General features: G+C 45.7%; 1 protein-coding gene across 2 annotated transcripts in view; it reads left to right on the forward strand.

Annotated features, from left to right (window-relative positions):
• LOC135919943 (fat-like cadherin-related tumor suppressor homolog) overlaps positions 1-24,452 on the forward strand; it is a 375,972-nt gene that overhangs the window by 88,618 nt on the left and 262,902 nt on the right. For both annotated transcript variants that reach the window (XM_065453965.2, XM_065453966.2), the window contains exons 11-14: positions 4,581-5,246; positions 8,235-8,536; positions 20,418-20,927; positions 21,667-21,835. In XM_065453965.2, coding sequence (XP_065310037.2) covers positions 4,581-5,246; positions 8,235-8,536; positions 20,418-20,927; positions 21,667-21,835 — 1,647 coding nt within the window. The remainder of the gene's footprint in view (positions 1-4,580; positions 5,247-8,234; positions 8,537-20,417; positions 20,928-21,666; positions 21,836-24,452) is intronic.

The following is a 24,452-nucleotide window of genomic DNA, read 5'->3' on the forward strand; positions in this document are numbered from 1 at the left end:
AGGCGTTAAGTGCGATGTCCACAGGGGTTGTATGCTGCAAACTGAGTATGCATCAGCACTTCAGAAGGCAGCAGCCCACCCACCCCTGCACAACTAGACACAAATAAAATCTGACACTACATTTTTGTTGAAAATAAGCTGGCGGAGCGAAGTTCTGAAGCAGCAAATAAATTTGAACTAGATTTGCATGCAATGCAAACTGATAGATAAACAGCAAAGGTACTGAAGCCAGCTCACTCAACTTGGGCCACTTTGTTTCATTATATTTTATGAATAAAGCAAATGAGGAAGCATATTTCACACCCATGTTTTGCCCGACATAAATGAACTTCCATCCAAAATTTTTTTCAGTTTTGGAACCGAAGTTTATTTTATTTGTTAAAATGAGTCTTTTTGAAAAAAGCATAACTGCGAGTCGGCCTAGTTGGAACAGATTCATGATTTAAAAAACCTTTTGCGTGCAAACAGACAGGGACAAAGAAAAGGGTAACACAAGGACGAGTGCTTTCTAACAACTGGTTTTATTTTCGAAGAACTTTCTGCTTAAATACCCACAGATCTGTGCGATCTAATCAAACAGAGCACGCCTACAGTGCATATAACTTTAGATAAAATGCCGGCGACCAAAGCCACCCGGTCAACATAAAAACATCAAGGGGCATGTAATAAGCACTTACGATAAAAATATGTTATAGATGTGATGACAACAGTGAATTTCACACACGACAGGCAGTCCTGTTGTATGTGTTCCTTTCGTCTTCGTCTTTAGCATGTTTTTATGAAAACTGCTAAATTTTTGGTTCCATGCAGTTTGAATATTCCTACATGACATAAAAAAACCAGACAAAACAAAATTATCAAGTGGACATGCACGTTTGATCTCTCATGGAATCAACCAAGATTAACAACCATCCTCTTATGGAAATCAGATATCTTGGACTCTGGTCCTTGCCAATGGCTGCCCGAACTGCTTTGAAAGTGCTTGCGTGCTTCTTAAAAGCATCGGGACTAATTGAACAACTCCTTTTCAAAACTTCCATTACCATGTGGGCAACGTCAAATTGACACATCCTTGTGCGTAACCTCGGGAGCAAAACACCACCCCATCAACCACCAATGTGGAATTGAGACAGGGGCTGAACATGTGGGCTCTTAACTTCATGCCCAGGCTGTGAAAAATGTTTTTCATTGCATCTGCAGCCTTTTAACATTTGCCTACTACTATTAGGGGCAATGGCCACCATAGAAGAAAGGCCAGCACTGCAGTCAGCGTCACGTGGCATGTGGGCTCATGTGGGCACAGTTGCAGTGTCGGAGGTAGAGGAGCAGGCTGAGAAGGACACTTCTAGCAACTCAGGAAAAGGATTAGCTGTGCAATGGTTTACAGCTTACCTATGATACATACTGAGACGTCAAGAAAAGTAGTCCTTTTTGAAAGTGGTTTAAGAGAACTACTCGCTGGGTAAATTGGCATTGATTCATTATACCTATTCTTAAGGTGCCAATAAACAACACACAGCACACAAGAGAAGACAACGGGACAGAGCGCCTTAAAATAGGTAGGTTCTTAAAACAGGTTTTTTGGTGCCTTAAAAATAGGTATAATGAATTGTAAAGTGGTGTGTGCTCTAAAGCAGTCGCAGTGACGTATTATGGGAATATTGAGGGACAGCTCTCCCTCATCTGCTTCTTGCGTGGCTCACTACATAGGCGGAGGAGGACCACCTTTTCACCTGTTTTACTCATTTGGTCAGTACTAGTAGCATGCATGGTACCACATGCATAAACTTTGAATGCATGTTGTCAGAACATGGGTTATGTTTTACAGTGTTGCACTTATTCTTTTTAGGGTTTCTTGAATGAAAAGTTTGCATCACGATGCAGCGACCGACCTGTAGGAGTGTGTAAACAAAGCATGCATATTAACACCATCCTAATTGTGATATGTGCATTTTCACAGCTTGTAGTTATAAGATGAGTTTTATGTTTTACCGGCCATGGTACGGAAAACATTTCATAGCGCATCAGCTTGCAATTTTGGTGTTTGCATAAGCTCATATCACCGCAGTGACAATGCATTTTTTTTTTTTTTCAGTGACAGTTCTTTCAAGGCTTTCCAGATGAATATTTCTCACTGATGTAAGCCCATATTATAATGAACCAGTTGCCTTCTGCAAGAATTTTGGACATTTCTCCGGTCAACTATACCTTCACTCATAGCTGTCTTCTTTCGCACTGATGCATTGTTTTGACACCCTTTCAAGCCTTCAACTTGATTGTTGCATCACTAAGCCTCAGCGAAAATTTTTCCATGGGTTATGGTGGGAAACAGTAACTTACGAATGTAAAGCCATGGCTTTGCATGTAACTAGCTGCTATCCTTAAAATGTCATTGCGAGCAAAAAAGTAGAAAACGCCATGGTAAAATTTGGCGTTCGTCTGGTATTCCAACAGCCACACACCAGCCATTTCCAACCACTCCTTACAGGATGGGGCATTGTATTCAACATCCTACGAACTGTCTGAATATTGTTGTATGGCACTTTTGGTGACTGGATGGCTGCAGTTAGTGATAGCATGGATTGTATGTGATGATGCCTCATATAGAGGAGGTGGTGGCAGTTTCATGCCTGTCCGATCATTCCAGTTGAGGTGTTTGCCTCTATCACTGCTCACAGCAGGATAAAAATCAGCTACGATTTGTTTCTGACACCAAATAGCAGTCATCAGAGTAAACTTACTGAAAGTCTGTGGATTCTGCAAAGCAGCTCCTAATACTAATATAACTACTGGTGAGATTGGGAAATGCAACGCGAAGTTGTTTCACAGGCAGGCAACATCACACCGATTGTCTCAGCGAGGCAGCTTGCATGTTTGCACTTTGCGCTCACGGCATCAAGAAAAGTAATTGTATCTTTTTAAGTACAACTTAATTGTAGAAATGTTGTGTTGGTGAAAAAATAATGTCTTTCATGAGCTAGATTGCAAGTGCTATCGGCCGCAGCTGCAGCATTTAACTAGCTAGTCCTACTGGCCCTATTGACGGCTGTCGGTGGACGGGGTGCCATTGTGAACTGCTTAATTGTCACTCACGTAAGTTTGCATTTATTAACGATGTTTGTGTTAAATACAGCAGCATCGTGGAAAAATGTTTTGTACCCTTCGAAATGGATGTGAAGTCTGAGCACATGCATGGAGCTTCAGATTTGAGCGGAGCATAAGCATTGCTTGCTTGCTCACACATCTTCCTGTGTGTCCGAAATTGTCGTCTGCCACAAGCCAAAGCATACATGATACAGAGCTGTGCTCAGGATCATGCGCAAGATTATAGCTGCTTTTTTTTTCCTTTACTTTTTTTTTCTCACCGGTGCATTACGGCAGTACCCCACCCTCCCAGAGGTTCGGTGAGCAAAAACCTGTTCGACCTGAAGCGAAAAAAAAAAAGTAAAAAGACCCAAAGATTCCCATGATTTCTTTGGCACCACAGGTGGTGCTGGCATTTCCAAAAAGGTCCACTTGCAGGAAAAGAGCTAAAGCTCTTGTGATGCGCTATCGCATGTCCCCACGAGTGATGAAGTCCCTAGCTGCATAGGAAAAATATTTTTGAACAGCTCCAGAAACGTTCGGATGACAATGTATGCATTTGTCCTATCAAATGCTCATATGCTGCCACCTAAAGCACATTGCATGGTGCGAATGTATAATATGTTTGTAAAATGTGGTACAAATATGCTCCTGTTCTTGTTGACAGTTTTAACAACAGCCTCTTTTCTGAACGTCAACTCCAATGCCAATGCTTAGGTTAGCACATTTTGGGAACGGATATTGAGGAAGTGATGCCAGCTATAGGATTTTTGCCAAGCACACGACTTCACTACACCATTTGTAGTGGTCATTTTGTAATTTTGCAGTGAAGTCATATCGTAATTCCGTTATTCCAGAATTTGGATGTGCAAATAATTCTGCCAAAAGTTTATTTGTGCACCTTTTTTAATTAGCTGCATAATCATTTTAATTTTGCATGCAAGTAATGTCTTCCTTCTGACATGATACACCTGACCGAACAAATTGCATTATTTTTTAGTGGAGGTTGAAGTTTCAAATGAAAAAGCAATGAAACAGGCTGCTTGCAGTACCGGTTGCAATGAAATGGAAATGTTACACGATAACATTACATGTGCATGTGTAACTGCTCGTTAAAAATATCCAAGATCAATGCATTGAAACATTAGGTGCTGTTTTACAGACAACATACAATCGAATATATTTGATTGCATATTTCCTGCAAGAAACCTGCTCAGCGGGGTCCATTGTGGGATCCATTGTGACAACGACATGCAGTGGCTGTGCATTATGTTTGTCAAGATACGGTGAATGCAGAGTGTCCTGTGTTTGCAGTTTTCTCAGATGCAGTCATTCGGTGGTGACTAACTTCCCTTGTTTCTAAGACACTTGCACAGATGTTCAGGAGGGCACTCGCGCAGTTCTTGATTTGAACACTCACAGTCAGGCCTTCTGGAAAACAGTGCCATCGTATGGCCTCATGGCCAATACCTAACAAGGCATTGTTTTCTGTGCAGGTAACACAGATTCTTCTTTTTCTCTCGACTACACACTGGGCCTGCTGACGCTTTCGCGGGAGTTATCGCGGCAGACCCAGCCCGAGTTTTTCGTGACTGTGCGTGCTGCAGACCATGGAGAGCCACCCCTAAATGCCACAGCGACAGTGCACATAGTGGTCAACCCTGCTGACAATGCACCGCCTTGCTTTGTGCCTGCTGAACAGACCATTGAGGCAGCTGAAAACCAGCCAGCAGGAACGTTTTTGCTGGCGCTGACTGTGCGCAGCAGCTCCTCTGTCTTCTTCCAGCTCGAGTCCGGGGGTGGCAACAGTTTCCAGTTGGACCCTGTGACAGGTGTGCTCACTACAGGGGAGGAGGCCCTGGACTATGAGCAAGCGGCTGTGCACAGGCTGACAGTGCGTGCCACCAACTTGGCTGGTTCCACTGCCCTGGCTCAGGTGATTGTGCAGGTGCTCGACTCCAACGACCATGCGCCTCGTTTCCGCCAGCTGCTGTACCGAGGCACTGTGAGTGAAGCCGCCCCTGCGGGCAGTGCAGTGCTCAAGGGCAGCCAGCCACTGGTGGTGGGTGCCCAAGACGAGGACACTGGGGTCAACGCCCAGCTTGCCTTTGCCATTGTAGAGGCCTGGGCCCGCAGGCTGTTTCGCATCGATGCCAGCACAGGTTGGTTGGCATACAAACTTTGATTGTAAGCATGTTCTGTCATGAGCTGGGAGCAAGGTGTGGTTCATGTGGCTGTTGTTACAGGTAAGTAAGCCACTGAGATTGGACAGCACGGTCACTTGCTGCTTATTGGATGTCCACAGTGTAAGGTCTCAAGCTCTCTAGGAACAAAGCACACAGTTTTGCTAGCAAACAAAAGGGCATTTATTGGAACTTTTATAATGAAGCCAGCTAGCCGAACTGCAACGAATGTAACATGCCGATAGAACGTGCTGAGGAATCGAGGAAGTTCTACTTATGACATAAAGATATTGAGTGAATATGTTCATCCCGTGCTGGACACCGACACCTAAGTTTGTTGCAGTGAAATGGGAAGAAATTCGTGAGATGGTCCATCAGAGCACACCATCAAGCATGCGGTCCATCCACGTCGCAACGATGTCCTGCAGTCAAAAGTCAAGCTGGAAGTGATAGTGCCGTAATGAGTGTGGGGCCAAAGGAGCAGAACATGCTAGAGAAGTGGCCTATGGTGGAAATGTGCAAGCTGCTCTGACTCTTCAAGAGCTACCATAGTAAAGGCAAAATAATTGAGTCGCCCAGTATCACCCTATGAATCAGCCTATTTAATTAACTTAGTAGATTAGGGTGGGTTTGAAAGAGCATTAATTTCATAGGGTTTTAGAGAAGGGTATAGTGTTCCTGGTACTGAGGAAGAGCAAAACACAAATGCCGGGGTTATCGTGCACTTCCATGTTATAATGTTTGAAAAATCCATTCCCTCTCCTGACCACTGATGGCTTGCTCTACAGTAGAACCTCGTTAATACGATCCTGTTTTGTACGTTTTTTCGGTGCCAGTGGTCGGGATCAAGAACATATGACGTTGAGGAAAGAATCTTGAGCAACATCACCAGCTTCAAGTACTTGGGCGTAACAATTACTGATAAAATAAATTGAACTCATCATGTAGAAAATGTCTCTTTATCAGCATATAAAAAATTATGCTTCTTGAGCAAAAAAAATGCCGAAAGCAAAAAGAGAGATGAAATTATTGGAATATAGAACTTATATCCGTCCGATATTAGAATATGCTAGTACGGCTTGGAGTCTACATCTAAAGGTTCTTAAGAATAAATTGGAGCGTATTCAACGTGTCTCTACATTTTATATGCTCGAAATATAGGCACACAGACTTGGTTACGGACATGTTAAGAGTATGTGATTTGGAATCATTAGAATTGAGAAGGCAGAAGTGTCGATTAAAACTGTTTTTTCATATAATGCATGAGAAACTAAAAATAAAGAAAGAAACTTACATAAAGCCCCAGTCTAATAAAGGATTCTTACGAACGACTAGCTCCCTCCTGGTGTAATGAGTAAGAACCCGTACTGATTTGTTTCGTTTTTCTTTTTTTCCGAACACCGTAAGCTTATGGTACTTACCAGAAGAAGCTGTGCAGAAAAATGATATATGCGATTTTCAAGCTTTCATTGATAGTCATTTTGATTAAGGTGCTGTCATTTGTTAGTTAGTACAAGTGTACAAGTTAGTACAAGTGTTAGCACCATTGTATAATGTGTGCCTGTTTGATAACCTTATTCACGTGCCCTCCCTATAATGACCCTCAACAGAGGGCCAGCAGTATGACTAAATAAATAAATAAGAAATGACCCAAAAAATTTAACGGGTAATATGTTGCCGGAAAACACGATCTTTCAGCACCAATAATCAGTACATCACCAAACTGCGATCTTAATATATGTTTTCTGGTCATTAGATCTCGTGTAAACAAAAGGCACAAGTAATGTATGGTCAGAAGCAGTAGGAACCCACCACAGCAGCTTCTTCAAAGTATGTATCTGCTCATGCCACGTGAAAATGCCAGCATGCAGTCTGTTTCCTCTTTCGATATAAGCAAATCTTGCGGGTCGTTGTACAGTTGTCGTCTCCAACCCTGTCGCGAGAAGCATCTTCATTTATCTAGCTGTCTGACGTGTCTGACCACGTGTGTGGCATAGTGCCGCTATAAAGATACTACAGTAAAACCTCATTAAACTGTACCCGCTTAACATTTTCGTTTTAAAAGTAGTAAAGTCAAATTCCCCCCTCAGCTGCCATTGAACATAATGTGTTTTGTATCCGCATAAGCTGTACCAACTTATTGCGTATGCATTGGTTAACACGTTGTGTTCCCACTTTTCGTCGCACAATCACGGCGGTGCACCATTTTCATCAGGCAGCCCGGCAGAACAACAAGCCTCAGAGATCAGAACAATGGCCTCCAAGTGCCCTGTGCGTTTGCATGTGCAGCCACATCAACATCATTTTGGCACCGTGCCAGAGAGCATTGTGGCGTCGTGGAAGTAAGGAGTCGCGTCATGCGGAAGCTCGGATAAAAAATACGCCGGGTGCTCAGCATAGAAGAAAAATTAGACATTGTTCGTGCTATCGAACGTGACATGAAGTAGGCGCTAGCACGTGACAGGGATCTACTGTTGACTATAGTGTGTGTGGCATTTGGAATGCGAAGAAGTTGCTCGGCAATGCTGCTGCGACCGTGAAGAGACGTCGGGTACGAGGTTCAACTTTTTGCCATTGTTGCCTCTGTTGTTGCCAAAGTGTCGCCTAACGAATATCTAATGAGCCATTACAGCCCTAATTTGAAGAAGCATTTAAAAGTCCGTGACATCACACTAATCTGCTAGTGTTCTAGGGTCTCTATATAATGAACTTCATTATATAGAGAATTTCACTATATGGAGAATTTCCTTTTACCGAGGTTTGAGACTACTCAAATTTGTTAAACTGAGATATGTATCATAAGGCCTCATGGCATGGTCAAAAGGAATTTTGGGTGGCAAAGTGAAAAGCTCCACCAAGTAATGACTGTGAATTTCTTTCATTTGTTTTTGTTTTGACAAAGTGTAGTTTGGTGAAGGCATTGAAAAAGTGATGAGGTGCTTATCTAGTGAGCAATGGACTGTGCAGGTGCTGTGAGCTTGGTGCAGCCCCTTGACCGGGAGCAGCAGGACGAACATAACTTCACAGTGGAAGTGTGGGACCACGGGCAGCCCCGGCTTCCTGCACAGCGGCCAGCTACCGTCAGCATTCATGTGACGGATGTCAACGACAGCCCTCCCCGCTTTGAGCACGAGCTGTACAATACCACACTCCTGCTGCCCACATATACTGGCGTTCGTGTTGTGCAAGTGGCTGCCCATGACGCAGACTTGGAAGGGCCGAGCCTTCGCTACACTTTGGTGGCTGGGGACCATGAGGGCCACTTTGAGGTAACATGTTGTATTCTCACTCAATATGGTTGCACTCTTATTTATTACTGTCTTGCCTTCTTAGACACAGCCAAGACTCATTATGACTAGACTTGGGTTTGATATTTTTGAGTGGTACATAGGTAAGACCATTTCAACGAAACGGCAGTCTCAAAATAGCTTGGTTTTGTATTTGGGTAATACAAAAAAAGTAGGGGTGTGCAAATACTGAATGAGAAATCTTGAATCAAATATCGAATGGAATCAGGAAAAAGGAAAGCCAAATATCTAATCGATTATCTAATGTCAGAAAATTTATCACAAGTTTCATGCTTACAAATTTTGGGCAAGCGAGTGTGGCAAGCTATCATTAACTTATATACAAAGAAAACAAAATATAGGGTACGGTCTACTCTTATGGGGAATTTATATTAGTGTGCCAGCGCTGGTTGCAGCTCAATCCTAGTATATGAAGTTCCGGAAAAAAAATCTTATCAATAGAATGTCTGCTGAAAAGAATCAAGTCCTTTTTCCCCTCTGAGGCTAAAGAATCCATGCCTGAATATCAATGAGATTCTCACTTTAATAGTGGACTTCTGTTTTACTGCAATCTTGTAGTGTGTAGAAAGGTTTGCTTTTTCTGTTTATTCCAAAATACAGAAGGGCTTTGCTATCTTTACGGCAGGTGGGTTATTGTAAAGCCAACATGCACGTCAGTAAGCGCAGACGCACATCACGTGACTTGATCACCACTTTGCATGTGGGCATGGTTGGTGCTCTGTGGCTTGACCGTGGTCAGTACCGATGGTCAAGAGCAAGTGCCTTTCTACTGTCAAGTTCAGCAGGATTTGCCACCTGTCAAACATTATTGCCGTACTTACTTGTGTAATGAACTTACCCCAGATTAGCTGAAAAAAATCAGAACTTTTGTTCCTCACGTAATGAATGCACCCCCAACTTTGCTACTGCGCAGTCCCATGATCGAACTGCTGTGCTGCAGTTTTTCAGAGAGGCTACAATCTTTGACTCTCACACATGTGTTTAAAGCAAGTGAACTTAATGCTTAACGCATCCTTTCCGCCAGTGCTGGCGAAGAGGCCCCTCACAGATTCATGAGAGAGAAAAACGCAACTGGCTCTCTTCAACATAGACAATTTACGTACCTTACATGCGTGCGCGGTCAGGCATAGCACACGGGAGTGTCTAACTGAAGAAGCGGCGGCTGGCAATTATCAGCATAGTCGTCATGGTCAGGCGTAGCGTTGAATTAGCTTATCTATGGCTCGCTTTCCTGCCTACCTTGGGTTTCGATGTGTGTGATGGGCCTTAAGTTGAAATATACGCCTGCTGTGGGACAGAGAGCTGAACAGCTGACAAAACGGAAATGCTGATCAGACACCAATAAACTCTGATATGCCAATGAGCAGGGCAGTCGAGGAAAGAGACGCACACAGCATGCTTGTCAAAATAGGTGTGCGCTTCAACATGATGCTTGCGATAATGGCAGATGGCCAGAAGCAGCTGTCAGGATGAGCTAGGGTGCGATCGGAGATCGCCGTTCTGAGCGCATGTTCAGTTCTGCCGTGCACGATTGGCCTAGGCTGCGCCAACTTCGCATAGCTGACATGTTGGTTCTTTATTCTGTGGTGCAACCACGATGTGGATGAAGTGGCCAGCGACCTGAACGGCAGGTCTGGTGGTTCCGATGTGGAGGGAAGTTACGGCTTGCAAATAGTATACAGTAAAACTTTGTTAAACTGTACCCGCTTAAACAGTAGTTTTATTTAAAAAGTAGTGAAGTCAAATCCACAAACTTAGCGGCCATGTAACATCATGTGTTTTGTATTCGCATAAACCATACCAGCTTATTGCGTACATATCAGTTAACACGTTGTGTTTCCACTTTTCGTCGTGCAAACACGGTGGTGCGTCGTCTTCATCGGGTGGCCCGGCAGAACAACAGGCCTCAGAGATCGGAACAGCGGCCTCCAAGCGCCCTGCGCCTTTGCATGTGAAGCCACATCAACATCAACATAATTTCGGCGCCGTGCCAGAGAATGTTCTTTATTTTGTGAGAGAGCATTGTGGCATTGTGCAGCCAAGGACTCGCGTCATGCCGAAGCTCAAATAAAAAAGACGCTGGGTGCTCAGCATAGAAGAAAAGGTAGACATCGTTCGTGCTATCAAACGTGACATGAAGAAGTCGGCGCTGGGACTTGACAGGGATCTGCTGTTGACTATGGTGTGTGGCATTTGGAATGCGAAAAAGTTGCTTGGCAGCGCTGCTGCGACCGCGAAGGGATGTCGGCTTCAAGGTTTGACTTTTTGACATTGTTGCCTCTATTGTTGCCGAAGTGTCGACTAGCGACAGTGAAGGGGACAGCATGGGCAATTCAGGTCCGACAGGGGTAGAAGCTGCGTGTTACGTCAGCCTCATGAATGCAATAAACGTGATGAGAACAGCGCCGCTCAATGAAAAAGGCACCCCGTGACTTCTGCAGCACTACCGCGTGCATGCATGGAGAATATGTAATGTCAATGAGGAATCTGCCATGTGAGTGTTTGCCGAGAAGAGAGGGCTAGCTGGAAAGCTGGCTCGCAGCTTCAGTAAGTTTGAGGCCACTGTCGTCACTGCTAGGCCGCCTCGGCATCAAACGAAAATAACACTTTTCTTGCGCAAAGTGAATAAATACTGCATGTTTTTTTCCCCTTTCATTGCACTCTCTGTGAGTTCGGTTTTTGACAGGTAAGTGGGCAATCTCGTGGTATTTCGGTTAAGCAGTACTACCGTTTTGTACATACTTTTTTTGAGCTCCGGCCGATTACGGTTTAACGAGGTTTCACTGTACATGTATTTTTACTGCAAAGATAAGTTATGCCTGTTCCAAATCATTACCATCCTACTTTTCAATTTTTGCTGTTTTGAAAATGTTTCCATGAAATATACTTCGCATAATTGAACGCACCTCCAACTTAGCTTCAGTATATTGGGAAAAAAAGAGTGTTCATTACACGTGTATATACGGTTTATCAGGAGGGTTATGGCAAGTTCCTCCCTCTACCCTTCATGTCCATCCGCCGTGCACACAAGCATATGCAGCTGAATGGTCAGTGCACTTGTCACATGACACTATCATGCCCTCCGTGCAAATCTCAAGCTGCCTAATCTTTTGACAGGTTGCTTGAAGCTACAAAAAGAGACTGATTTGTGTTTATGAACGGCATCGGGAATGAGAGGCCATCGTATATTGATAATTAGACTACTAAGCTTGAGGACAACGATGAAATGATCACAACGGCGATGGTATCACCACAAATGCGTGACTATGGCTGGGACATTGACGCAATGACGACAATGGCATTGCAATGGTATGTAGACAATGGGATGACGACGATGGTGTGACGATGAATGTATGGCAAGCAACAATGTTGGTATGACGAGAATGGAGATGTTGAAGCTTGGAGTGACGATGATGGAATGACCACCAGCTGCATCACTACGAAAATATGACGAAGAATGCATGATGACTGTATGACAAGAATGATTTGACAATGACAGCTTGACAAGAGTCGCCTGACAAAACTGGAATTATGACAATGCAACGACCATGGCAGCATCATGACTACGTGCGCGTACTTGTGGCCCAAGCTATTTGACAACTTGGGCACTAGGTTGGCATAAGAGGCGTGACGCCATTGGCATGATGAGTCGGTTCACAAAAGCGGGAATTATGAAGATGCGACAACCACAAAGGCGTCACAACCTAGAGCAAATACCTAGTTGCTCAAGCCTAGTAGACAGCTTGGGGCACTGAATTCGTGTAAGAGGATATATAGAGATCGAGATTCGGTTCACTACAACAATGTGCGAGTCAGCGAGCGAACGGCCTAAGAACTGTCCGAACCAATGGCAGGATCGAGCCCAAGAAACTTTTTCTTTATTCTTCTGACCTTGCAGCATGAGGCACGAGAAGGACCGCACCATATATAAAAAGCATCCGAGGAGGATGACGATGGCTGCTAGAGGGCTCCCCCCTTTAGGAGAAGAGTAGTGGTGCAGCACACATTTTATAGGTAGCAATTTGGCTAGCAGGCATTAGCGTATGAAAGGTGCAGTGCTGGGCAGTATTGAAGATACATGTATCTTAGATACTATCTTAGATGCTTTTTGGGTACCTTGTATCTGTATCATGATACGTCTCTGAAGACGTGTATCAGTATCTGTATTTCTGTTACATGAAAGAATGTATTGTGTATCAAGTTACTGCTATCACAACACCCCGCGAAACTATAAATGTTGGCTGAACTTTCCGTCTCATGATGATACTGCTGCTACTAAGCCACCTGAATAAAAGTAAAGGCAGCAACATTCTTTTATCTTTCTGCCAGAGCCCTCCAGTGAGGGCAGGCAATGAGCTCTGCATGACCCTATTGATGGAGCAGAGCACTGTCTCTGCAAAAACAAGCACGAACGTCTGTGCGCAGTCAACCTTCTCTTTATGTTTTGCTTTTAGTTGGGTTGGTACCATGACACTTGCTCCTAGCCACTGTACTGTGCTGCATACATCAATGCGTGCGGCATCAGTATGTAGCTAACGAATGCTTTACACCGTCAGATAAGAAGAATATGAAAGGTCATTGAAGCTTTATGTGCTCTCTGTATACACAATTTGTCTAAAAAAATGTCACTACCAGTGTTGTTGCTGCTGTATACCTTTCCAGTGATACAATATTGCATATAAGGTAATACATTTGCAGACAAGGTATTGCAGTAATTGTGCCGTCGGGCTGAGGCTTATTGACGTTCTTGTAATTAGATGGCAATCCGCTAGCTGGTCAGCAAGCAGAGCAGCGAATCTCGTCAGTTACAAAAGCAACAAGCAAGAACCTCTGACAGCGCAGCATATAAAGAGCTTTCACGTCGAGCAGCTAAAGCAGCCCCAATAATTTATTTCGGAATGAAAATATTGTTGCAGGAAGAAAGCAGGCCCACGAGTGTAAAATAATGTATATTTACAAATGGTGTATGTGGCGTTCAGGCAATGGCACTTAATGGGGGGACATAGGGCTTGAGCCTGGCGACGTGAACAACATCGCTGGTTACGTTGGGAGTCACTGAAGGCTGATTGACTGGGGTGATCTTGTATGTCACGTCGGACAGCTGGCGTAAGATCTGGTACGGACCAGAATAACGGGAAAGTAGTTTTTCCGACAAGCCGACGTGACGTGAAGGTGTCTTGAGAAGGACAAAGGAACCAGGTGAAAAATGGTGGTCTCGGTGCCGAAGGTCGTAGCGTCGCTTTTGAGAAGCTTGCGAGACTGTGAGTCAATAGCATCACGACCATAATTAGTGCTGGGTGATTGTACTGCGGAAGGTAGCAACGTGTCAAAGGGCAAGGTGGGGTTGCGGCCATACAAAAGGTGAAATGGCTAAAATCTGGCAGTGTCTTGACGGGACAAGTTGTATGGGAAAGTGATGTATGGTAAAGCGACGTCCCAGTCGCGGTGATCATCGGAAACGTACATGGCGAGCATTTCAGTTAGCGTACGGTTGAGTCGCTCGGTGAGGCCATTCGTTTGAGGGTGGTACACCGTAGCAATCTGGTGTCCTGTAGAACAGGAGTGGAGCAGATCATCGACGACCTTCGATAGAAAGTAGCGGCCGCGATCCGTCAGCAACTGGCGAGGGGCGCCGTGGTGCAGGATGACGTATAGTAAGAAGTCGGTGACATCTGTAGCGCAGCTGGTTGGCAGCGCTCGTGCGATGGCATATCTTGTGGCATAATCGGTTGCTACAGCAATCCATTTGTTTCCTTTGATGGAAATTAGAAAGGCCAAGGAGGTCGAGGCCTCCTTGGCCTCGACCTGAAGGGTTCTGTAGTTATATCAATTGGTTGAAGCAAACCAGCGGGAGGCATAGCAGGTGTCTTCCGGCGCTGACACAGGTCGCAAGAAGCGACATAACGGCGCACAGAGCGATAAATCCCAAGCCAGAAGAAGCAGCGCCGCAGGTGGTCGTAAGTATGAGTGATGCCCAGATGTCCAGCAGTAGGAGTGTCGTGAAGTTTCTGGAGCACGGCGAGTCGAAGGTGCTTTGGAACGACTAGGAGGAACTCCGGGCTGTGAGGACGAACGCTGCGACGGTATAAAGTTCCATCGCGCAAGGTGAACATCCAAAGGGACAGATCATTGGGCGAGGAGCTTAGGCATTCCATAAGTGTTCAAAGAACAGGATCTTTGCGCTGCTCATCGCCAATATGGAGGAAGCCGGACAGGGATAGAACACTGATGTCCAAGTCTGCATCAGTATCGTCCGGTTGATCCATGGCATTGCAGGACAGGCAGTCAGCGTCTTTATGCAGGCGCCCTGACTTATACATAATAGAAAATGTATATTCTTGTAGACGCAATGCCCAACGTGCAATTCGTCTAGTTGGCTCCTTCAAAGAGGAGAGCCAGCAGAGGGCGTGATGATCGGTTACGACGCAGAAGCTTCGACCGAAAAGGTACGGTCGAAATTTCGCGACCGCCCATACGAGTGCGAGACATTCTCTCTCAGTAATGGAGTAATTTCGCTCGGGCGTAGAAAGAAGGCGGCTAGCGTAAGCGATGACAAGGTCTTGGCCCTGTTGACGCTGAGCGAGGACAGTGCCGATGCCATGACCACTTGCGTCAGTTCGTACTTCAGTGGGTGCAGAAGGGTCAAAGTGTGACAGAATCGGGGAAGTTGTAAGCCGATCAGTCAGGGTAGAAAAGGCTTTTTCCTGCAGTGGTCCCCAAGAGAAAGAGACGTCTTTCTTAAGAAGGTCAGTGAGAGGGTGAGCGATGTCGGCAAAATTTTTCACAAATCGCCGGAAATTAAAGCATAAGCCCAGAAAACTATGGACATCGCTTATTGAACAAGGTACAGGAAAATTTCGCACGGCATGAACTTTCTGTGGATCAGGTTGAATTCCAGCGGCGTTTACGAGATGGCCGAGCATGTTAATTTCACGGCGACCGAAATGGCACTTGGAGGAGTTTAGATGAAGGCCAGCCCTGCGAAACACGGAGAATATGGTTGTGAGGCGTCGCAGGTGGCTCTCAAAGTTTGGCAAAAACACATTCACATCGTCGAGGTAACAGAGGCATGTAGCCGCGCAAGAGAGAGTCCATCATGCGCTCGAATGTAGCTGGCGCATTGCATAATCCAAAGGGCATGACTTTAAATTGGTACAGACCGTCCGGTGTGACGAAGGCGGTTTTCTCGCGGTCCATCTCATCAACGCTAATCTGCCAATAGCCGGAGTGGAGGTCAATTGATGCAAAGTATTGGGATCCTTGAAGGCAGTCAAGAGCGTCGTCAATGCGAGGCAGGGGATAAACATCCTTCTTTGTTATGCTGTTGAGGTGATGGTAGTCAACGCAGAAGTACCAGTCTTTTTTCTTTACTAAGACTACCGGTGATGCCCACGGGCTACTGGAAGGTTCAATGATGTCCTTGTCCATCATCCTGTCTACCTCTTTCTGTATGATGGCCCTTGCTGTTGCGGAGACACGATATGGCCGCCTATGAATGGGGCTGGCATCACTGGTGTTCATGCGATGCGTGACAACAGATGTCTGGCCAAGTGGACGGTCATCCAAGTCAAAGATGTCCCGATAAGATGACAGGAAGTGACGAAGAGCTGTTGTTTGCTCGGAAGGAAGGTCAGGGGCGATCATCTTAGAAACATTGTCTGCGGGCGTCAAATATGGAGGAGTGGGTGACAAAGGTCCGTTGGTACTGAAGAAGGATTCAGAGGTCAGAGAAGAAACCTCAAATTTTTCCAAAGGAGTGACATGCGCTATAGCGATACCGTGTGGCAACACATGCGACGAAAATCCAAATTTGAGGATTGGCACGCAAGTGCAGTTTTCGCGCATCCGGATTAAGGTGCTTGGCAGGGCAATATTGCGCGACAAAACCACTTCAGTAAGCGGTGACACGACATACTCGCCATCAGGTATGGAAGGACAGGGCATCAGGAGGACATTTGTGGCCGCCTGTGGAGACAGCCTTGCATACTCAGCAGAACATAAGCCATGTGAAGCACAAGTGGTTGCGTCGGCAGGAAGCGGCAGATCTAACTGTGCAACATCTGCGGAGCAGTCAATTTGGGCAGAGTGTTTCGAAAGGAAGTTGAGGCCGAGAATTAGGTCGTCTGGACAGTGTTCAAGGACGATAAATAGAACAACGGTATAAGGGCCCCAATGGTCACATGTGCTGTGCATATTCCAAGGACAGGTGAAGTACTTTCATCGGCGACTCGCACAGTGCACGGAACGGCGGGTGTCACAACCTTTTTGAGCCTTTGGCGGAGAGCAGCGCTCATAACTGAAAGCCGCGCTTCTGTATCAACGAGAGATCTAACAGGAACGCCATCAACTTCAATGTCCAGTAGGTTTCCACATGTAGGTAGGGTCAACAGAGGATATGTGGGCCTGGTCAGAGTTGCAGCTTCAACTCTGGGAGCTGCACCGCCTAGTTTCTCGAAGCGAAGCGACCGGTTGCAGAAGGGGACGAAGAGTGGTGAACGAGAGGCGAACGGGACCTACGACCTTGCGGAGACGGGGAGCGGCTGGATCTTGGTGGAGCACTGTCGGCGTTGATGTTCCTAGTCAGCATATCCCCAGGTCCCGTGGATGAGTGAGGATGACCGTCGGCACGGGCTGCTGAGGCGTTGCTTGTGTCGGTTGATTTGCCATTGTGGCGGCAGGTAGACAACGTCCGCTGCAAAGTTCCGTGATTGTACCCTGCACCTTCCACCAAAATGTTGCAGGAAGAAAGCAGGCCCACAAGTGTAAAATAATGTATATCTACAAATGGCATATATGGCGTTCAGGCAACTGCCAGACTTCATCTTCCTCTAGCCCGATTCAACTTCTTCCTTCACTTCACCGTAACAATATTATACTTTGAGCCAGAAAGACAAATTTTGAGATACTAACAGACTAAAAGACATCTCATTCAGATTAAATATGGTTGGTCGGAGTTAAGAAATCTCCAAGCGAGCATTTTTGTGCATATGCTGCTGTATTATGTAAGCCTATACAGTCGCCGACCGTTTATTCGGACCTCACGGGGACTGCGAAAATGTCCGAATAAACAGGTGTCCGAAAAAGCAGATTAAGAAAAAAAAATGAAATCCTTTATTTCCATGCACTTATTCGGGCTTGGCAGTAGGCTTGGAAGAAAGCGTGAATGCGCCGTTGCACGCTGTTCCGTTTACGCGCAATCAGATAAGCCTGAATCTCGGAGAGGGTCGTACGGTCACTATTAGCGGCTGATAGCACAGTCACTGCTTGTACACGCTCCACATGCGACGGCAGCGTAGCACATGGTGAGTAATCTTCCGACTCTGAGTCATCGTCCGGCGGTGCAGCAGAAACCTGACGAATGATCTTGCCGTCGTCGAGTTCTGCGCATGTCAATACAGCAGTGTCAGCACCTATGAAACTGTCAAATGAGACGGTGTCCGGAACCGCAATGCAACTACTGCGCAGGTCTCGGAAGAACATTTTCCGCGTCAGGTGGGGCGCACATCGGAAGGCGACTTAGGCCTCCCGGCACCCGCTAGCCGGCATTCCCCAGCGAAGTCTGTGCGGGCACTGTCGGCGCCATTAGACACTTGACGCGATGTTTCCGTACACCGCGTTGGATCACCGAAACCTCGACACAGCGCACAAACGAAAAACGTGGCCTGCTCGCAGCGTCGTGCGCGAAGAAACAAATAAGCTGCTGGATTGTCTTGACATGGCTTACTAAGCTGAAACCGGAACTGCTGCAGAGCCACTCTAACCAGGCAGAAACGATGATGATGAGCGGGGATTTCCAGTAGCGCCACTTCGTGGGGCAGCAAGGAAGCTCTGTTAAAAAAAAACATGGCATTCAGCAAGTCGAACGATGTATGGAACCATGCACCGGTCAGAGTCGGTGCATGGTGCTCTCGACCGAGTTGGCTCAAGGAGTGTCCGAAAAATCAGACGAGAGGTTGCAAGGTGTCCGAACTTTCGGCAGTTGTTATACATTATGGTCTATGGGGAGAATGGCGGTGCCGCGAAGCTGACCGAATAATCGGGCATGTCCGAATTTTTGGAGTCCGGAAAATCGGTCGGCGACTGTAATAAGAAATTCGTGGAGTATCTTAAAATACAAATGGAATGTATTGTATCAGATACAATAATTGCACTTGTACCTTGTAACTGTGACCTAGGCATGTGGAAAAATGGTTAGATACAACCAAACATAGATACATACAAACAGATGTATATATAAACGCATACATACATATGTATATACATACTTATATGCTTATGTATGCATGCACACAGACGGACGGACGGATGGACAGACAGACAGAGCCCGTGGAAAGGGTGTAAATTAAATCTCCTAGAATGCTAAGATGTTAAAAACAGAATAGCAAGCCGAGAAAAAAAGAAGACAAATTTCATCTTAGTGCAATATGCATTGAATAATGAATGCAATCTTTAAAGAAATATGAAGTATTATAGTGTCCTTTTTCATTATTTGCATACACAGCTTACAATTTGTACCAGAGCAATATGTTACTAGTATAAAAGCATATTTTTCTGCTCCAAACTGCAATTTTTCTTGTTCCGAAAAACCCAGTGCTGCTTTCATCACTTATGATGACAATGGCAATGACGCTTGCTTGATGGTAGGGTGTTTCAGATGCCACAAATGGGGTATCACACATGCAGACTGGAGACAGACAGAGACAAGCTGTATTTCTGTGCGCAAACATTTATAATGAAGTAGCTAAAGCCTAGTAAAGCACAGCCTTGAACAAACAGACACTGCACCTGCATATCCATCAGGACGAAGCCCAGCGTGTGATAATGGGTTGAACGAAGCCTAGGCTGGCCACCATGTCACAAAGTGAGGCTGGTAATCGTGGAACTATGCCCTAGCACATAATGGGGTACGGTGTGTGGTAATGGGTTGAATAAAGTGTAGGCTTGCAACCATGACACAAGACTGGGCTGGTAGTTGTGTGACTGTGCTGTAACACAGAATGGGCCCGGTGTGTGGTAATGAGTTCAATATAACCTGGACTGGCCATCATCATACAGAGTGAGACTGGTAGTAGGAGCCAGGCTAGGTACCATGATGCACCGTTGCGGTACTCTAGGAGGACAGCAAATTGGTGCATTGCCAGTGGGTCTTCTCTGCAAGCCAAGCCTTCTAAGCCACCACCCGCTCCTCTCCCCAGGGCACAGCTATAGACACGTCTGCCGCGTTACACACTGCGTTGCCAACTCTTTTTGTGGTTCTTCTCTGTTTCGATTCAGCATACCTTGCTGTTATTTCCTTTCTTCTCTTTCACTGCAATTCTTCTGGCATGGGAACATGACATGTGGTTTCAGGTTTAATATTTGATTGTTATGTGCAAGCAATTTTTGGGACCATGTTATGGAGAAAGATGGCTTCAGAATCGGAGAAAATAGGATGATCAATGATTTGGCCAGCACGTTTCTGGAATTGAGGCCCCATATCATGGCGATTGTGTAGGTAGTGGGGAGGGGTGACGACAAAATTTTTGTTTCAGGACCCCTCTAGTTTCTTTTCCCCATGGTATTAGCAGCACAGACCACACCAGCAAATGGTGTTTAGAATATGAATTATGCTAAATTGCACATACGGTTCACTTTACTCATCTACCGAGGAACCTTAAATAGCTTAAGAACCTTAAAAAACTCATAGCGTGATTGGCAAAAAAAGAAAAATCAGAAGAAAAGATTTATATAAAATTTGTCCATGTTTTTCCAGCAATTTTGTATGCCAAGTAGCACTTCCACTCGTAAAACAGGAGTAAATTGTGTGCACCTCTGACAAACGCTATGACTTGCCAATGTGCAGGTGCGACCAGACACTGGTGAGGTTGTGGTGCGGGAACCCAGTGGGTTGCAGGGGCTCTACCGCCTGGTGATTTCGGCATCTGACGGTCGCTCTGAGACGGCCACCTTGGTGATGGTGTCTATTGGCCGTGCTAATGTGGGCCACCTGCGCTTTGTGCGGCCGCTCTGGGAGGCAGCCGTACGTGAGAACGAGCCAGCAGAGCAGCGTGTGCTGCTCTTGTCCTTGCTTGGTGCAGCTGTTGGGGAGCCCGTGCAGTTTTCACTGCTCACACCGAGCGACCACTTTGCTGTGGGTGCCCACTCAGGCCTGGTGCGTTGCCTGGCACCGCTTGACCGGGAGAAGCAGGCTCTCCATGAGCTAGCTCTGGAGGCAAGCTCAGCACGGGCAGTTGCCCACGCGCTTCTGCGTGTGCATGTGATGGACGCAAATGACAACGCACCCATCTTTGTCAACCGGCCTTACTACTCGGTCATCACAGTCAGTGCACAGCCTGGGGACCTTGTGCTGAAGGTGCGTATATATACACGAGCCAATTTCAAAACCTTCAGAACAGGGATGAGTTGCTAACCAGTAACCAGAACACTGAATGGCGCTGAACAAATTAAAAGAAGTTGTACCCCGCCTTAAATTCTTAATCTTTTGCCTGCATAAAGGCAGCCCACATGTAATGGCTGCATTTCATCACCATTCTTAAATTCTTGAACTTGGTGGCTAACCGCCTCTCTTTCTGTAGGCAATATGCTGTATGGGTGGTGGCGGACAGGCTATGCTGACTTCGTAACAGAGGTATGCCGAACTTTAGGCTCAGTAGGGAAGCAGCCACAGAATACATTCATAAGGACATCACTGCTCCTGTGCCAAAACTGGAATTGTTGGTATACCGGTCTCCGCTCTTTCCAAAAGGGCAGAAGACTTTTTGGGGCATAGTGCAGTGTCAGCTACTCGAGGCAGCATAGCTATCCACTATGTGACAAAAAGTAATCTTGGTATGCACTGACTGGTAGGCATACGAGCCACTGCAGCTTAGGTAGTCAGCCAATACATTAGGCTCTATGGAGACTGGCTTGGGGACTTGTTGCAACCATGTCTTAACCATTAATTAGTGTGTTCTAAGCTGGTCTATATTAAATAACTTGTCTGGCTTAATCAGTTTAAACAGGACATTAATAAACGAACCATGAGCAAGTAATTACGAAAACTACACAATGAAAACTGTTGGCACAGAGACCTTGTGTTGGCGTTGTGCTAGGTGGAGGCCATTGACCTGGATGAGGGCCCCAATGGTGAACTGCTGTATTCAATTCACGAGGGAGACAGCCACATGTTTGACGTGGACGAACGGTCAGGGGAAATTCGGCTACTTCAGACCCCTAGCCGTCGAGATGAGCACACCCTGGTGCTTGTGGCTCGAGACCACGGTGAGCCTGTTTTCCTTGTTGCCAATTTCAGTTGTGCATACTGTCTGCTGGAAGACTCTTTGATGCACTCTTTGACGGACCGAGGTGTGGGGGCGATTTCAAGGTTGTACAGAGCAGAAGAAAAAAAAAAATGCAATGAAGGATGTCTCCAGTGACTTGCTATAAGATATCTTGTTGAATACACTTTCGACTCTTCAGATAAAGCCTGTTCGTTGTTGAAGGCATTTGTTCCATAACCTTTTTGGTACCGTCATATCTCCTTATAAAGAACACAGATATAGTCAATTATCAGTTAGTATAATTAAGCAAATTAAAAATTTTGGTTTGCCACACTTTATTTCAATGGGCTAACCATTCAATGGCTATAATGAAACATTAACTGCAATATCCAAAAAAATATCAGATATAGCAAAGCGCATATTTGATTACTCAGTTCAAAACATGTTTCTCAAGAGGAAGGCATTCAGGAGCAGTATTCTCTGTCCATCACTTTAGGGCATAGAGAAGGCCATTGCGTGAGTCAGCACTGAACACATCGGCATCTTTGAGCGACAGCATTCCTGGCACAGTGCCAGGATGGCGAGCTTGGTACTGTGCGAGGAGCGCAGTTTCCCGTAGGTGCCAACACTTCTGGTGCCGAGTGATGTCGAATACAGTTAAACCTCAATATAACAAAAAAGGTAAAATCGGCAGTTTACTTTGTTATATTGAAATTTCGTTGTATTGAAATTTGACCTTTTATGCAAATAATTGCAGTCAATGATTGATTTTTCTTACTAGGAAAGGGGCTGCAAAATTTTACAAATTATCGGACAATTGAAAAAGCAAATTTGAATGAGAAAACCATTTATTTGGTGAATTTGGGAGTTGGCAACGAAAAATACGGTTTCATGCCACATGGATAATGCCGCATTTACTCTCATAATGATCGCACTTTTCTGTCAAAGAAATTGCCGCAAACTCAGGGGTGCAATCATTATGCGGGTTAAGATTCCCGCGAAAAGAAAAAAATTTTTTTTTCATCCCACATTTGCTGCAGGACGACAACAGGCTGCTGCTGCCATGGCTGCCACTGTAACAGTGTGGAACACCAAAACAAAAATGGCGGCTGGCGGAGCAAGCCAAACGCGCCGAACAAGATTTTTTTTTCTTTTCCTGAGTACATTACGCGCGTTGGAACAGTTTCTTCCAAATCAGTGATGAATAATGTCGTTGATATCGGCAAGTCTGTGGCAGTAATGTTGCCATGTCCACTTTAAGTGGACAGAAACAAAGATGGGCGTGCTTAGCTGCCAGTGACATAGAAACAAGAGGCGGGTATGCTGTGGAAATTGCAGCATTTGTCTTTACCACTATCCTAATATGGCATGTTTCCGCTAAGGGGGGGCGAATATCTTAGCTGTGTTACAAGCGGCGGCGTATGAATAGGGTAGACTTCTAACATATCCGTGTAAATGCTACTATTATCGCTGCCGCTCGCAATTTGTTGCATGCCCATGGGTGCAGTCAAGAAGAATCGAAAGGCACCTTTGTTGTTGTTGTTGACCACAACCATTATAAAGCCTACAAATCAATAAAGCCAAGGCAAGTTTGGTCGTAGCGTTTTTTTTTTTTTTTCAGGGAAGTGTGGAAAGGGATGAAAGAAATAAAATGGGGCATCTACTTAAGAATGTTTAGTGCGTGCAGACCGCTTGGTATGTATTGAAGAGTCATTCACATAACATTCGACAGCATTCAACAGATGGTAAGCGCAATCATCATTAGCTAGACCCGGCACACGACATATCACTGCGGCAAGTTCGGGGTTCGATGGTTACGCGGGAAAGAAAAAAAAATTGAATTTTGATGACAAAATCAGGGGTGCGATCATTAGTAGAGTGTGATCGTTATGCAAGTAAATACGGTATCTTCACATCAGTGGTATGAATTAAGTGAAGCCAGCCACGCTTTTGCATGCCCTCTGCCCCCGCAGCTAATAGCATTGCCCACACTGGGATGATGCTATCATGAAAAGTGCCAGCAGTGGGGAGCGAATACTTTGTCTGCATCTCACTCCAACATGTCGCCGAAACTCGAGATTATGCAACCACCAATGCTAGATCAGGGTGTCTACCAACCAGGAAAACTGGGAAAACCAAGAATTCTCAGGGATTTTGAGTAGTCTGGAAAAAGTCAGGGAAAACTCAGGGAATTTGGGTCTCTATCAAGGCAAATTAGCGGCAATATTATTGAAAAAGTCGAAAGTCGCGGTAATGCTGGCTCGAGTAGCAGACAGGAATCGTAATGAATCGTCTTTGACGCCCTGTCGTTGGCAGGAGGAGTTGCCAGTGTACAGTCAACGAGCGACTTTCCGGATTCCCGATAATTTGGACGGCTTCGCGGCGCCACCTCGTACCCCATAGTGTCAACGTATCAGAACGTGTGAAATTTCCGATGCAAGAACTCTCTGCCGTCCGATTTTCCGGACGTTTTGCCGCGACCGCAGGTCCGAAACGGCATTAATCAAAGGCACCACCGCTGCCGTTTTGATTACTTCGCCGCCTCGAACCGGCACTCTCGCACACAGATCCGCTGGCACCCGTTGCCGCCACTGCGGCAACGCTAGGCCTAGCTGCTT

The sequence above is a fragment of the Dermacentor albipictus genome, chromosome 3 (genome assembly GCF_038994185.2).
Source record: "Dermacentor albipictus isolate Rhodes 1998 colony chromosome 3, USDA_Dalb.pri_finalv2, whole genome shotgun sequence".
Lineage (NCBI taxonomy): Eukaryota > Metazoa > Arthropoda > Arachnida > Ixodida > Ixodidae > Dermacentor > Dermacentor albipictus.